The sequence below is a fragment of the Rhagoletis pomonella genome, unplaced genomic scaffold, assembly GCF_013731165.1.
Source record: "Rhagoletis pomonella isolate Grant_MI unplaced genomic scaffold, Rhpom_1.0 Rhpom_scaffold_00005, whole genome shotgun sequence".
Classification (NCBI taxonomy): domain Eukaryota; kingdom Metazoa; phylum Arthropoda; class Insecta; order Diptera; family Tephritidae; genus Rhagoletis; species Rhagoletis pomonella.
Window position 1 is genome coordinate 75,894,505 of NW_023458559.1, and position 17,722 is coordinate 75,912,226.

The 17,722-nt window shown below is 34.3% G+C and overlaps 3 protein-coding genes across 17 annotated transcripts in view; 1 reads left to right on the forward strand and 2 right to left on the reverse strand.

Moving 5' to 3' along the window:
* Nucleotides 1–9,222, forward strand: part of LOC118739578 (F-box/LRR-repeat protein 16-like) — a gene marked incomplete at its 3' end in the record, with an annotated part of 46,032 nt that extends 36,810 nt beyond the window's left edge. For all 4 annotated transcript variants that reach the window (XM_036470980.1, XM_036470981.1, XM_036470979.1 and 1 more), the window contains 2 exon segments: nucleotides 8,642–8,815; nucleotides 9,105–9,222. In XM_036470980.1, coding sequence (XP_036326873.1) covers nucleotides 8,642–8,815; nucleotides 9,105–9,222 — 292 coding nt within the window.
* LOC118739585 (2-(3-amino-3-carboxypropyl)histidine synthase subunit 1-like) overlaps nucleotides 1–17,722 on the reverse strand; it is a 180,935-nt gene that overhangs the window by 161,110 nt on the left and 2,103 nt on the right. The gene's annotated exons all lie outside the window — the stretch shown is intronic.
* The window catches only part of LOC118739589 (F-box only protein 32-like), a 159,046-nt gene that overhangs the window by 128,525 nt on the left and 12,799 nt on the right, over nucleotides 1–17,722 (reverse strand). The gene's annotated exons all lie outside the window — the stretch shown is intronic.

Genomic DNA, 17,722 nt, shown 5'->3' on the forward strand with positions numbered 1-17,722 from the left:
TTTAAAGGTCGAAAGGTTAGTAATTTACGCAGTGCTATTGTAAATGGGTCATTAAGAAAGTATTATGGCAAACAAATTTGAAATGGAATAAGAGAAAAAAGTGGGTAGATTGGAAGAATCCCAAATATGGCACATCAACATACGACTTTAAATTGTCTGATTGTATGTTTTATTTTGAAAATGAAATATTGATTTTTCGCCTTTAATCTGTAATTAAGTAGCTAATTATGCAATTAAAATTAGTGAGAAAATACTTAGAGAGTAACTGAAAACTAATTCACTTTATGCCTTGTCATCGCGTGTTATCGAACAAATCTCTTTCACAACAAACTGCTGGCACATTAAATGTTACGCATACGCCACGTAGTACTTCCCCACCGGATTACTCAAAGCAGTGATGGAAAAGTAGGCATAATAGTGCCATTTTTGGCACTTTCGTTCTCAGCGGCACTTTTGGCACAATTCATCCTGTTTTGGCACAATCATAAAATATAGAAATTTAGCATAAAATGCCAATGTATAAGAAAAAATCACATACCACTTTATAGATTGAAAAATTACAAAAAAGTGCAAATTAAAAGCACTAAAAAATTAAAATTAGGGCCTTGAGAAATATTTACAAACCGCTGAATTCTATTGTGAATACGCAGTACGAAAAATAAGTTTTCGCAACAACAAGCTTTTAATTCAGAATTTTTAGAAAGATTCTAAGATTGCAGTTTTATAGGCCATTAAGTAAAAGTGCAAGTTTCTGCAATATCCCGATGATTTTTGATTTTTTTTTTTCTGACAGTGTCATATATTTTCATGCATTTAAAAAATTTTCGAACACACTTTATATGGGGAAAAATGCATAAAATCGAAAACTTGGATGTTGGAAAGCTTGTTGTTGCGAAAACATGCTGAGTTTTTAAAATTTTTGTACAAAGTTTGAAATGCCGGTTTGTGTACATATATATTGTGTTTATTAAATTATGAGTTAGACTTTTATATAAAATCAATCAAAAAACAATCAATGAAAAAAATAGGCGGAACTGGTCAAAATGCCTCATTGTCATTATTTCGCAAATATAGGTGCATACATATGTGTGTAAAAATGTCAGAATAGCTATATTTCGGTTTATTTCCCGTGCTTAATTGGAATTCTGTGTAATTTTACTATGAATTTATGTATATGTCTAAGGAATCCTTCATAAAAGTGATTTACTGTAATAATTTAGTTAATTAATAATTATGTATTATATTACTTCAGTGTATTTTAAAAATATTATTTCTAAAAATATTATTTCTAAAAATATTATTTCTAAAAATATATTGCTTTTAAAACGCCTTAAAATAAATTAAATTTTGTGGCACTTTCATCTTCTTTTCGGCACTACTTTTGAAGACCATTAGGCACATTTTGAAATTTTGAAATTCCATCCCTGACTCAAAGCCACATAGTACAAATACGCACATACAAAATATACACACTTGCATGTAGTATACATCCATACATAATTTCCAACATGAAAACTGAAACTCATTTATTACGTTGATTGATTGCAAGAAAATGTTTTTCTATGCCACAGAGAAATCTAAAGTAATTTGCTGGATATTACGATATGCTAAACGTGGCTGATTGGAAATTTATTGTTGCTTAATATGAGCGAAAGGCCAGAGGGCCATCCTCAGTTGCTGTATAACTTAAAGGCGTTGATATGGAAAATTACGTAATTGAATGAATTTATTATATTTTGCTATAACGGGCAGGCCGAAAAGCTTTCTTGATACAGCATTGAATCAGTGCAGTAACTTTGCTTATGCCATTGTGTTTGAAATCCCTCTATGGCCAGAAATTGAAAGTGAGCCAAAAGGTCAAGCAAGCATTGACATTGCGAATATAAATCGCAATTAACTGTGTCATCGCTTGCTCAGCTGCCTCGCGTAGTGCAATTATTGAAATCATAATGCGGTTTGTGTGAACTATAAATATGCACATATCAACATATCTACTATGTACATTATTTGTAACTTTCCATTCCTGCAACCACATTTTTTAATTCTGTTTTTAATTTCCTTTTTTCGCTCAATTTATTAACCAGTCCACTGGATTGGCGCACAGCTACACAGCCACAAAACCAGCGTAGTATTCTTAAAAAAAGAGAATGCACTCATACACAAATTTTTTTGGCAGTCGACTCAAAGGCTCATTGATAATAAACTTGCTCAATGCGTAACTAAGCGCCAAGAAGGTCACTGTTTTTAGGACACTTTATTGCGAACCAAATAATTATGTCGACCTGATACACTTCTATGCCAACTAAAGCGAAGCGCGTTGCCCTGCTTTACGCACAATTTGGCAGATATAAGCGGAACCATAATTTTAAATAAATTGGAATGCGGTGAAAGTGAAAAATAAAGCACTCACAGTAAAAAAACTAAATAAATTTATAGATAAAAATTAAAAATAGTTGCTTTTAGAAGCGGTCTGTCTAGCTTACACAAAATAATAGTTTTTTTTTTTAAATAAATTTATCTGCACTACCAATTTTTTATATAATGCTATTTTCCAAAGCGATTCGAAAAAAAATATTGAAAATACGAACAGAGACGCGAAATCTAAAAGTTGGAGGAATTTTGTCACTCTTAGACAGCCACTCGATGATCTGAGGAGAGTTTGATTACAACGTATTTTAAAATACAGAATTAACCGATAATTAAATTTAGTTAAAAATAAGGCTGTAAAACGCTAAACTTTAAATAAGGAGATGAAAAATTACGAAATGTTTATTCATGTCAAAAATTATTTAAAACACGTCACTATCCACAAAAGCACCGCACTTACTCATTTACAGTCCAATTCTTTGCTGCTCTTTTTCCTATGCTTTTCAGCACAACCAATTTGGTTGCTTTAATGAGGCATGCGTTTGTTGGCAAACGCATAGATGAAATGCCAATAGACGCTGACGTCGCATCGCAACGTTGAAAGCAGTCAGTCACAGCGGGTGTTTGAGAATTTCACTGCTGATTAGTTTGGCATTAACGCTCGAATTGTGGCAAAATTAAATGTTAATGATCTTTAAAAAGCCAGCAGTCGGTCAAAAGTGTGCCAAAAATACAACGAAAATTAAAACAAGAAATAAAATAACAACGAAAAACACGCGAATGTACCCGTATGCTCATAAGTGTACCTACATACATACATATGTACATACTTATATGATTGTGTAATTTAAAATTCTTTTGTTTCTATTTATTAGTGCTTTTAGATGGTACAAGGGGAAGGTCAATTGAATAAAAACAATGACATCAAATTTAACAAAAAAATGGTAATTATGCGAGCGGAAATGTTGGATATTGCTGTGTATACCTTAAATTAACGGCTAAGTGCCCGTCTCGCTCAGGTATAGATGGTTGGTTGGTTTTGATATAAGATTTTGTAGTGGTTATGATTTCATTTAAACTTAAGTCCACCTCGCTCTTACAACAGTTGAACACACGAGTAGTTTATTGGCAAGTGATAATTAAGAGTGCCGGTTTACGGGAAACTGTAGGCTTCTGACCTTAAGACCGAGAGCCATTCACTTGATAATTGTGCATATGTCTTCCACAAGTTAACTTTCTGGATATCTGGTTTGCTGACACTTTTTGATGAATTAAATGAACTAAAATTTTCAAAGGCAATGAATCATATTCACTTTGTGTATGTGAATAAAATTTTGTGTAAATAAAATATACACACTTTACTAATTACATATGTAAATGCACACCTACCTACATAAATATATTTGACTATGTACCATTTGCTGTATGTGTGTGCGCTGTCCAAAATTTTATGGTCACAGGTAATCCGCTCAAACAGCTGAATAAAGTTTCAGTTCAGAGCAATGCCAGCAGCTGATAATACTAATGGACGTTGAAAAGTTAAAGTAAAATATTTTAGTTTAGACATGTTTTAATCCGCTTGGGGAAGGAAGAGGTTGGTGGTGTTAGTTAAGTTTATGGGCTACATACCAGTACATATATACGAAAGTGAGTGGTTGCATTAGTATTCGACTTGGTTATATAAACATGCTTAATTAGTGCTTTTCTATGTATTTTACGCAGGATTCTAGGCAAATAAAGCAGTAACTTTAAAAAATATTAAAAAAAAGGTAAGCTCAGAGATCAAAGATTCAGAAAATCGTTCAATAATAAAAAAAAATCGGGGATTTTATGGTTGTTTTCTTATCTACTCATCTAAGAGAAATTAAAAACAAGTAATTTTTTTCAAAAAAAACCAACTTCAACTCTCATATAAAATATATATATATATATCTCATGATCCACTGATCGGATCTTAACCAAATTAGTATGGGACCACCTCTGAGACACTACCTTTCCGATGCAAAATAATTATCGATAATTATCGAAATCGGTTGACGTGGTCCAAAGTTATGCGGTAACATACATAAAAAAAAATTATATATATATTCCGACGAACTGATAACCTCCTCCTCCTTTTTTGGACGTCGGTTAAAAAGTAAACTTATCTAAATAGAAAACGGAAGTTTGTATACGCACACGAAGTTTTGCCGTGCATTGGATTAATTGGTAAATTTATAAAGTTCAGATGAAAAGTTGTTGAGCTCTCGCACTAAGTGAACACCAAAATTGTTTTATGATAAAAAGGTATTTAAAGCTACATACATATAATTATGAAAGAAATTCAGAGACATAACTATTATAAAAGAAAAGAATAAAAGTCAATCAATAATCATTATATTAAGATAAATATTTTTAAGTCTACAAAAACTTTTATTTTAAGACTTATTTTAAAAGTCTTTCCATAATAATTATGAGCGCGAAAAAACATTTTAAGTCTTAAAAGACGGGACTTGTTCAGGAGCATTTCAGGATTAGTTGGGGACCAGATCGGGGACCAAATCGGGGCTAGCTGGGGACCAGTTCGGGACAAAATTTTTTCGCACTCATAATTATTATCAAAGGCTCAAGTAGCACACTGGTGTATAACTTGGTGTAAATTTGTGAATTTTGGTGCAATTAATCAGATTTATACCGAAATTCGTAAATCTACACCAATTTATGCACCAGTGTGCTACTTGAGGGACTTTTATAATATTAGTCTCAAAATAAAAGTGGAGGTCCCACTAACCCCCACCAAATAAGTCTATTCTAAATCTATCGGCTGGATAACTGTCCTAAAGCTCTTTTAATTTAAAACAGAAGGCCAGAGGAGGAGGATAGCTCACTTACCTGGGGAGTAATTCTGGTTGTTCTCTTTGCCAGGGATCGCTTGCTTACAGTTGCATTGATTACTCTGCTCTTTTGAGCATTGGTTCGATCTATTCCGCCTTCAACTGCTCGAATCCGTATGCCGCCTGCGCACTACTCGTTGCCTCTATATCTGCATTGTTAGAAAGAAGTTAACATGAACTTGAGGTCTTAAACTGAATTTCGTATTTTAATGAAAGTATCTACATATATATTGCATATATACATTAAAAATATTCTTCGAAGTGGAATCCAACCAATCTTTTCATGCATATTCCAACAATCTGTAGAAATTTTTACATCAATGACGAGTTGATTAAATTTCTGAAAGACCTCAAGCGCGAAATGTGGCTAAGATATTCACAATAAGCACAGCTATTAAAATACGCAGCATATATATACAATATGCCCGTAAATATAGTACATGAGGCCAGAATAAATATGTACTTTTGTTTAACTTTGCCTGCACTTGTGCTCCCTTCGTGGTGCTTCATTGCAAGACTTGCTTTACCTGTAACCTTAGCCGCGAACCTCCTTAGTAGCTCATTTGTTTAGTTTATGGTACGAATACTTACTAACACACACAAAGACCAAAACAATTGTCTGGTTGCTGCTCAGCTGGCACGCACATAAGTAATAATTTGTTGAATAATTTGTAACGCGTATACGCCATGGTGTACTTATCCCATTCCCATCCATGCCTGGGCATGAACACACCAACAAAAGTTACTGCGCCTAACAGCTGACATTCAAAGGAACATGCAAGCAGCAGATACAGAGACCAGAGAGCAGCGCAGTCGGTGGTCAGATTTTATGTTTTCGATGAAAATTTACAGCTGCGTGCATTGCATGCTAATATGGTTGTGGTATTTGTTGTTATATAACTACTCAGTTCGAGTGGCGTTGGAAAAGTTTTGCAGCGCTACTTTGAAGTAAAAATGGGTTGAGGCTAACTGTTGTTGTGGGATTTTTTTCTTTGTACCTTAATTGTGTTGTTGAGTTTTTTAATTTGTTTCGGTTTCGTACTTTTTGACCGAATTAGCTAATAAAATTGTGCGTGAAACCACTTTGGAAAAATGTTTAATTAATTTTTGCGTAAAAAATACATACATATATGTTTTGATGATGCTTTCGTTATGCGCAAACACCCACGCCCGTATTCTAAAAAGCATTTTTCCAAGTGAATTTTGTATTCTTTAATTGCTCCTTCTTCCACTGCTTTCTAATGAATAAAACATGAATAATTAGCTAGCTATGCGATTTTGGCTTAAACCGTGTAATTTTATTAAATTGGCAGCTAAGTAAACCGGCACTTATATGGTGAACAAATGTAAAATAATAAACTTTTAGCAATAACTCTAGAAGAGGTATCCCGCTTCGATCATTTTCAATCTTTCTATCTGATCGAACTCACTACGTCTATTTTTGGAAGAAAATACCCACACAATATTACACACTGAATTCGGTTAACCTTTTCAGTACAAAACAGGGACGTGAACCGGTTTTGAACCGAACCGGTTTTGAAACGGAAAACCGCTTTTTTCCATTAATTAACTGAACCATTAACCGAACCGAATTTTTCCACAAATGTTTGATCCGAACCGGAAACCGAACCACTTTCTTTAAAGCTTTAAAGGTTCGTTTCAACCAATTTTCAATAGATAAATGTACCCACTTTTTTTCTTTTTGTTAAACATGGCCCATCTCACTTGACCCTTAACCTTACGCGTTGTTGCACTTGACACTTGACACTTAAATTTGCGCGTTATTTTTTTTTCGAACCTTTGAACCGAACCGAAACCCCGGCACATAGACCAAAAAACCGCTTTGACGAAACAATCCAAAAGTGCAACAACGGTTCAAATCGCTGAACCGAACCGACCAAATTTTTCATCCGGTTCACGTCCCTGGTACAAAAAGTCAACCGTTGAAGCTAAAAATCCGAAAATCTGTATACCTGCTAACTTTGGGGCGTTGATTTAAGAAAGACAATAAAAATTTTATAAAACAGTCAGTTTTACCGTTATTCGGCGTCCATTTTATTGGACAGTTGTACCCTAGGTTTGTAAAATGGAAAGTGGTCTTATTTATTTTAATAATGGGAAATATATTTTAAACTACGAACATTTAATACTTAATTTTTTTTTTTAAATAGTCGATTTTTAACTGTTCACTATTCACTGTTGACTTTGGTGACACTTTTCACTTTTAAGAAAAAAAACACGATCAACTTCCCGAAAATACAATAAAATTAAATGGTAAAGAATTATAATATACTTTTCTCAAAGCAACTGTTCGTTTAACAACAAAAGCTCTTATTTAAAAAAAGCTTTAGGCACAAAAAGTTGCACTGAAAGGGTTAAAACGAAATAGCTCTGCAAGCAGACTGAAAGCTGGTTTCAAGTTACTTCCTCATTTAAATGTCAAGTTTTCTTCTCAAACAAGAGCAAATAGCTGCTAAAATCTTTCCTACTAAGCACTGTTGCTTCAGAAATGTTTTGCGAGGCTGCCTTTACACGGGTAGATTTTCTAGTAGATTTTTTGACGTTCAAGCAAAATCGACACGTATAAATGGTAATTCAACCATAAAAAGCGAATGCTTTGGCTAGTCGATTTCTCTGTCGATTTTCCAGTCGACAGATATGGACCTGTGTAAAGGCATTTTAAGAAAATACGGCTAAGAATTGCAAATAAATTCGATCGACTTAATTTCAGTGGAAATGCTCGGGGGATCCGTTCCCGTTCTACCTAAGAAAATCGTTTTTAGGCTGGTTGATTGCCATGATTTGGTCTTTAGAATCTTTCGATATGAACTCTTGGCAAACATCTAAAGCATCTTGAAGATATAGTTTCTAAGATTCCCTGCCCACAATTCGAAGCAGCCTACACGAAAAGTTCAAAAGATTCTTCCACAAGTTGTGCAGTGCGTTCTGAATGAAGGCGGGAACTTAACAGAATATTGGAATAATTTTATTAAGAAATAAATTCATAAGATACCCTGAGAGAACTCAAAACATCTTGAAAACCCCAAAAACAGACTCAACGAATGCCCAAAACTAAAAATGTTCTACGGTTTACTAAAAATCTTTATTGGTTGCAGTTTTTGGAAATGAGAATGCGAACGATGTATCGATGTTTTTGAAATATCGATAATATCGTTTCAAAATTCGATTTTTCCATCGGTGTTTACAAATTTCCATCCCCGTTGTACGTTGTACTTTGGGGGACCATTGGAAACCATCGATATATCGACGCTTTTCAGGCGATATATCTCAGCATCGATTTTCTATACGCCGATGCATCATGTTACTCCCCAAAATGTGTATGCCTAGTTGTAAATGCTTTCAATATTTATACTCACTCTTTTACCCTTACTTTTTTACAGAGTCTCTTCGAACTCGAACTAGCCGGCTGTAATGAAGTTACCGAGGCTGGCCTATGGGCTTGTCTAACGCCGCGTATTGTCTCGCTCTCGCTGGCCGATTGTATTAATATCGCTGATGAGGCGGTGGGTGCAGTGGCGCAATTGCTGCCATCACTATATGAATTTTCACTGCAGGTAGGTTTCAAGAAAAATCTTTGAATCATATGGACATTTTATCAGTTGAAAGTAATCAAATAAATATTATGTACATATCGATGGTCAAAACATTGACAACTCATAACTGACAATTTTTCTAAAGTAACAAAAATTACTAGTAAAATTTACAATCTTTTGATGTATATAACTCAATTTCGGAAAAATTGATAGTTATGAGTTGTCAATTTTTTATCGTCGATATTTTTTGCAACATACATACATATGTACATATATTAACTTCGTTTACTTTATTTATTTTCCTTCGCAGGCTTACCACGTCACCGACGCTGCTTTGGGTTATTTCTCGCCAAAGCAAAGTCATAGTCTGAGCATACTGCGTCTACAGTCGTGTTGGGAGTTAACCAATCATGGCATCGTTAATATTGGTAAGTGAAATATTAATAGAATTTTATAAAAAATACTTGGTTACTCTAAAATAAAAATAATGCACCATCATCGGGTAGTTCGCGATATATATTTTTTTTTTAATTCCCCACATATATACATATATTCGTGTATTGTATACATCGCACAATAATGTATAGATGTTGCTACAAAAATGTCAATAAATTTATCGATTATTTTATATGGGCCTTATGAATAAAAATTATGCTATTACTTTTTCTTAAAATGTCAGACCTTTTGCTTAAATTTATTTCAATAAATCGAGTAAAAGGTCTGAAATATTAAGAAAGAGCAATTGCTTAGTTTTAATTCATTAGGCCCAATAAATATGACACTATTGAAATAAATGAGCGATAAGCATGTGTGTATGTGAATGCATTCATATACATATGTACGTATATATTTGCTAATTTAAGAGCTCCAGTCAACTAAAAAGCTTTCTAGAAAAAGAAATGGCTGCATCAAAGTTCGCACAAGTGAAAACGTGCCTGAAATATTTTTGAATGCAAATCCAATTGCAATTAGGGTTAATTTGCGAATATTCATTGCAACAAACTTTCCTACACAATTTTAAAATCAAATGAAGGTCGACCAATAAGCAGAGCGCAAACCAAAAGAGACATAAAAATATAAGTTGCAGAAAAAAGTGCCTGTTGGTAAGTTCAGAGAAGTTAAGTAAGCAACATAATCGGCAGGAATAACTTGCAGTTTTTCACAAAAAAAAAATGTACAAAAAGGGAAAATAAATTACTGTAGGCGATATCATGCAAATATTTATAAGTAAAAAGCGCAATTATGCTAGAAAAAAATGAAGCACTGCAATGCCTGAAGTAGCGAAACGAAAATATGGCCCTACAAACATATGTACATACGCAGATAGTAAAAATATATGTACATATTTATATATAGTTATAGCTCCACACAAGCTTTCAGCGCAACAGCAAATGTTGGAAAAGTTTTGCCAGTCCTGCATGCAGCAGCATTGAAATGCGGCAATTCAAAATAATTTCGCCTGTTACTTGATGCCGAAGTCGATGAGGCAGAGAGGGGCCGAAATCGAGAAGTGAAAATATTTTTTATTCGCATTATAAATGTATACAAGTTACTGCAACTGCATTCCCGGGCGTAATGCTTCAGTGGGCACAAACGTCGTTAGTGAACATTTTTATTTGTAAATTATTTTTTCTACAAAAATTACAACTTTCAAGCTGTACGAAAATAATAAATCAAAATATGTAGGTGAAATTCGCTTTCCGCAGATAACGTAGATAGGTAATATGGATATGAAAGACGCTTAGGGGGCCAACTACATAGTAAGTGGTAAGTGGTAACTGGGGAGCGCTTAACGAAACAAACGCTCGCACTTGAGTTTTGGCGCTATTACTCGTCGTTGTGGTATACGAAATTGGTGAGTAATTCAGGTATACGGTTGGAAGCGTTCCATTTTGGTTTGCTTGACTTAAGTCAATATATATGTATGCCTGTACGAATGCATTCATTATATATTTCGATGTTTTTTTTTTACTGCAACTTATAATTTGAGTGGAATTATTGCAACTTTCCAGTAGTGTGCTAGTTGCGCAATAAATTGAGATGACTCTTGAAACGGTTTCCTCATTTTCGATAATTACCAAATTTAATTGAAGAGGAAAAGCTGTGCCGAGTGTGCGTACAGCACAAAGCCATTTTTAAAATAATTTTTTTCGATCATGAAAACAAATGCATACAATATTTTGAAAATATTAAGCAAAATTTACCCGGAATACCCTGCCTTTTATTTTTAGATGTTAAAGACTTCCGAAAAACTCGAAAGATTCAGAAAAATTCCAAGAAAATCCGGAAAAGTCATGAAAAATATGAAAATATGTATTTAGACTTTTTTTTATAGGCAATTACCTGATATACAATTTTTGTCTAAGCGAATTTTCTGATAAACTTACCGTTTTGCTGAAAATCGCGAAAAACTCGGTTTTTGTGTCCTTTGACCCCGAGTAACTTTTTTTCCAGGTATCGGATCGATGAAGACTTTTTAAATTTCATTTATGATGGTGTTTTGAACAATCCTATAAATTTTCAGCTGGGTGGGAATTTTTGTAACCTCGAATGTGTAAATTGACCGGACTATTAAAAAACTAATTCAGGAAAAGTTTTGAAAATCAAGTATTTTTTCTTTTAAAGAAGCTTACATCTTCTATAACACTAAGTTCAAGTCTTAAACCCTTTTTCCTGAACAAATAAAAAGTAGGCTTGAATATTAAATTAATTTCTGCGATGCCTTCCTTTTGTTGCATTGTATTCAATTTCCTCTTGAATTACGCAACAAAAAAATCACAATTCTTTAAAGAAGAAATAAAAAATCCAAAACAATGGAATGGCATGAAAAACTAACATAAAACGCACTAACGTTGAACAAAGCCTGCACTTAACACCACAGGCGGTAAGAGCCGCCTATGTGACCATGCAACGGTCGACAAAACCCAGACTAACGTTGGCCGTGAAGCGACAATGCGTCTGATGAGCGTCAAACGCGGATGCAAAGTGCATTAAACTTGCACTCAAAGAGGCGTAATCAATTTAATTAGTCAGCCTTTTGAGCTGCTACAAAAGTCACGAGCATAAACGAATCGTAGTAGAAGCGCTAGCCAGCAAAGTGTGAACACGCAAGGCATAGAATTTAGGAACAAGGCGAAGAAGTACTAGTGAAAAGAGGTAAAGCGAGAACAAAGCAAACGCCAAAGGGGAAAAATATGAAGTGCAGAAAATCGAGTGCATCTCCTAAAAAAAGAAGGGAGTGAGGAGTGATGAATGCATTTGCAGCACCGAGTGATGGCTGCTAAAGTGCTGAGAGTGGAAAAAATTTAAACGGCTTCTATTGTTGCTTGGGTAATTGCATTTACGTGATGGAGTGTTGTTCATTCGCTGTGCATAACGAAGAAGCCGCACAAAAGATGTTGGTATGCATTGTTGGGTTCAGAAACTCGCTATAGACCTCCATAATTGTTTACTGCTGAGGTTTTCATAAAAACTGCATACTAGATGGTTAATATGTATGTATATATTAAATTAATGCATTTAATTAGAGAGTTTTTTTTTTTTAATGATTTCCAAAATTAAGCGTTTTTAACCAATAACTCTGAATTTAACTTTTCAACCTATAGATACATATGTACATGCTATCGAGTGTGCCTAAAACCAAGGCATATTCAACAAGGTAGAAGTGACAACCCAGTTGAGCTCCCTCATGGCCGACTATAATGTCAAAAAGTGTAAACAAACAAATTATTCCTTTGTGCTGCGTGTGCCATATTTGCTTACATATGTATCTTAAAATCAGCTTCATTTTAATAATTATTGCATTTTCGTTATGTATATGTACATTCTAAAGAAAATTGCTTAATGACATAAACACGGTCATTTATAAAATTGCTTGGCAATTTTTCATTTTTTTTATTCGCCCAATGCTTTTGTGGTTTTATTTTGTTATTAAAATACATATTTAACTCTAAAAGAATGCGATATTTATAACAAAAGTTTTGATTCTTCCTCATATTCGGTGATGGATAATTTTCGCATAATAAACACAGCAATGTATTGAAGCTCATCTTCCAGCATTTGCTGTACTTTCGGTAATATGATTCACTATCACCTGTACAAATAATAATACGTGAGCTTCATACTAAGCGTCGAATTTAATCAATGAATTTAGTGAAACGAAATTTTGTCATAGTATTCGCGGAGAATTCGATTCTCTTATTATCTTGCGCTTTATAATTACTTGGACAGATGTCTTAAGTATAGGGAGCCTATACTAAATGTGTTCTCATGAGCGAAATTGTTAAAAAATAAAAATAAAAAATCTATCAAAGTGTCTGAATTTATATGTTTGTTTATCCGACTGTCGACTTATCGTCATCGTCGTATGCTGCTTATTCAATTGCATTGTAAGATTTTCATATGAATAATGTATTTAATAAGATACACTTACTTATGTAATGTTTTTGTCTCATAGCCGTTCTAATTTAGGGAAGCTTACAGACTGATGCCCGGTTTCAACTATCAATTTTAGAATTTATCAGACTGTTAAATTTTAAAATAGCAAAATTTTCTAACGAAATTGGGATATTTTAAATTTTAACAGGCTTATGGCCTTATTCATAACAATTAAAGTAGCTTTGTAAAAGGTTTATAAATTGAAAAATGTATGAAAACGTCAATTAACAAAGCTCTTTAAACCTACTTTATTTTTTATGAATAAGGCCATTAATGTTTATTGGTGAAACCGGGCATTAGTGACTGAGAAGCATTTAAGCCCTTATGAGACTCCTGCTTTCACGAGAAATCTACTAGTGCGTCCAATTGGCTCTCTATGGACATCCGCTGATCTATGGACAAGAGCAGTGTGTCATTTTTGAATTGTAGTTCCTTTCTGTACGCAATTTTCCACTATTTTTAGTTGCTTCGATTTTTATATTCCTATTTGAAGTGGTAAAAATGCAATCACGCTGTTTGTCCAAGCGCAACTAAATGAGAAAAAATAAAACATCTTAACAGACTTTTAGGCGGTCGCGCTTATTGACGCAAAACAGAAGGAAATATGTATTGAAAAAATGTAGAAAAGCACTTAGAAGAAGTGTAGGGTAGCAGCTCGCTTTTTCTTTGGAATGTCAGTGTGTCAAACGCAATAAAGACACACGCACACACCTATGTACACTTGTCCCCTATTTACATGCATATTTTTCTCTCGAAAATGCTAACACGACAGAATTTGATGATAGCCAGCACATGGCACTACTTAGATACATACAAGCCTTGTATGTATGTATGTTTTGTATGTATGTGACTAACCTTGCGCCATGAAGTTGTCAAAGATTACCAACACATGCTAAAACACACTCAACAGCTTTCCTATTTATTTTTGCTGCCACTTTCTCTCCTTTGTCTCCATTTTTTACTCTAACTCTGTGCACGCCTGCACAAAACCTCAACTTACCACCCGCTATTGCGGTGACTTCTATCGGCGAACAATATCCTGCCATGCAACAATGCACGTCAGCAGCAACTCGCACACTTGCACACATCCAACACACAGCAACGCATACAGTCGCACACATTTCCTGTTTACCATTTTTCACTGCTGTCCTATGCAATTCGTTGACTTTTTGCAATTTATTTTGCAGCACAAAAGTATGCAAGGTTAACCATGTACAACATGAATCGGCTGATGGTTATTGTTGTTGTTGATTCATTGCCACCACTACCACTGCTGCTGGCACTACTGCCATTGCTGCTACTTCCGTTGACGATGATGACGACATTACGGCCATCAGAGCTGCCAAGCGAGTGCACATAATTGAACATAGCGAGGCGATGTTGTATGGCAGTGGTGTTGGGGCAAAATTGTGTGGTCTTGGCAGGCCCGTTGAATTGCAGTGACAGATATGCGGTGCGCAGGCAATGCGTGATTCAATGTGTATATGAAGAAAAGAATGAATGTTGCTGCGTAATAATGCATCAGCGTGCTTGGGAGTATGAGTTTTCCAATTTACATATATGTGGGGGCGTGTCGTTGTTGATTGCATAATTACAGGCGAACAGGCAATTGCGTGCATGTTGACTGGCTACTGCTCCTCATTTGCATTCATTGGTTTATGTATATACCCATTGAAAAATAATTTTCACTATGCTATGCTATGTTTGTTGAATGAACTGAAGTTTTTACCTTTAAATGATCTGAATTGATTGTTGAAAGTTTAAAATATTATTTTACCATTCTATATACATATTTATATGCTTCTACTAATACAAACAATTAATTCAATATAAATATGTCGCTGAAAACCCTAACTGGTTTCGGAAGCACAAAAGTGTTCAGCTTCTTAGAAACTGAAATACCAGTTTCATTGTCATACTAAGGTCCTTGATAGCCGCGTGCATGTCCGTCAATACCACAATATTCTGGTTCCTTTGTAGGCCTCGGTATTGCAATTGCAAGATATTGGTTCTTTAGGGTATCGATCTTCCAACAACTTTGAAGTCCGGGTCTACTCTGTATTACGGTTCGAAAAGCAAATCATTCGGAGTCGAATTTTCGGCGCTATGTATTTGTATTAGACCGTGTCCCTTTTCAAATTGCATTCAGTTTCGAATCGAAAAAGAGAGTGCCCCACTGGATCTGAATATGAAAAGGGGTCAATTATAGAACTCTTCTATGGCTTCAGTTATTTATGCGCATGCTGGCTTTTATATATTGGGTCACACTATCACCGTGTAGACTCAACTCAATATTTTCGAGAGTAATTCCAACTTAATATAGCATAATAGTATTACTTATAACACTTTTTTAACCGACTTCCAAACAAAGAGGAGGTCAGTCCGTCGGAATATTTTTTTTTTTTTATGTATGTTACCGCATAACTTTGGACCACGATTTCGATAATTCTTTCTGCATCGGAAAGGTAGTGTCTCAGAGGTGGTCCCATACTAATCTGGTTTAGATCCGAGCATTGGATCATGAAATATATATACATATATATATATATTTTTTTTAAGTCGATTTTTTTTCTTAAAATTACTTTTCTTCGTTATTTTCCTTAATCTCTTTCGATAGTTTATGTTTCTTCTATCTATCCAAATCGTGTATAGGTCTTACAAAACCAAAACCAAATTAATTTAAATGAAAAATTTAACCCCTGAACGTATAAAATGAGTCCATTTTAAAGTTTTCTGCATTAATTTTAGCCTCATTTAAATTTTTCTTCTAATGTCGACATTCAAACCTTTCCAATAGAGAACAGAATTATTCTCCATTTTTTTTCAAACTGGGCACTACCTCATTTATTTATATTTTAACAACCTACATCGTTCACTCTCTTCGTTTATTGAGCTGCTGACTGTTTTTTTATTATCCGATATTTACAAGTATGTATACACGCTTGTTTATTCACCTTTACATATATATATCAGCACATACATACACTCCAGTGCAGCTTGCTTGCACTCGTCCATTTGGCCTTTGCTTGAAGTGCATCGTAAAGCGATTAATTTTGCGAAATGGCGTTGGCCCAATTTGAGGATTGGAAATTTCAAGTATTCTCATTTGCATTTACCCACTACGCTTTATACTTGCTTGAGCATTTCTAGCTCAATTGATTGGAATAGTTTGCTCTTGTGTATGCTTGTATATATGAACATACATACATACACATTTTCACATAGTATGTATACTAGTTATGTATGTATGTAAATTGAAGTTGAAATAGACATGCCATTGTAATTGAGTTGAAAAAGAAAATCCAGTTCAAGGATAATGCTAAAGTTGGTAGTTTGCACGTAGATTGACTTTTTCGGGGTTATTGTATGTTTTGATTGCTTGCACTTAGTTGCACTATTTTTAAGTGAAGGTCTAGTGCTATCCACAAGCTGACATAAGGATGTTCCACGTCAATCGGTAGAGTACGATGACCAAAATTCCATGGAACGAATTCCGAAGATTAACGACTTAAAATCGTTGGCTAGATGTTCCCATTGAAAGTAGTGTAGCTTTGTTGGAAAATTAAGCTTGGCGTCGAAACTAATATTAGATTTTGCCTTACAACTTTTGTGCCTCTGAAGAACGCAAAACTAAAAAGTAAAGTTTTACCAAAAATATTATTAAGATCAAAATGGAATAAAATTTCCTATCAACTATACACCTTAATGTTTGCTCTTGGCAAAGTTTTAAAAGCTCAGCGCAATTTATATTTATTAGCTTAATATACAGCTCTTATCAGCATTTGCGTTAAAAAATTTGCTTTGTTTTCGCAACTAATAAATCAAATGTTAATAGCACTCAACATATTAGTACACACGCATAAATATGTATGTATTTAGATGATTTTCTCTGATGATATTTTATGTACGAATAAATGTCTCAAATAAATGGTAAGAAATATGAAAAAAGTTGTTTTCCGTTTTTTCAATAGGTTGAGTAAAAAAAGTTTTAAAACATATTGCATTTCGCTTGTTTATTAATATAAAAAATATCAATTTTTAAAATGTCTGTCTGCTTTACGCATGACAAAATGGCTTTGTCAACATTTTTTCATCATAAAAGTGTCATTAAGCGTAAAAAATATTAAAACAAGAATACCGCACAAATGTTGCTCAACTAACTGGAATGATTATGTGCCGCCGCAGTTGAGCTTGAAAATTCGAAAAAAAAAATTTGCCATAAACTTTTGTTTGACTTAAAAAGCATTGCAAATTCTTAGGCAGCTTTGTTCGAACATCAACGCCCGCGAAATGTGTGACTACATACATACATACAACGCTGCGTGATATCTCACCAAGGCATTCAGCCAGTCAGTTAACAACTGAGTCTGTCAAACAGTCACGCTGTCGCTGAGTCAATGAGCTTACTAGCCAACTTTGCAGAGCACACTGAGCTGATTTGTCATGCGAAGCTCACGTGCTGGCGTCACGCAAATTGCTTTCTTTTTTTTT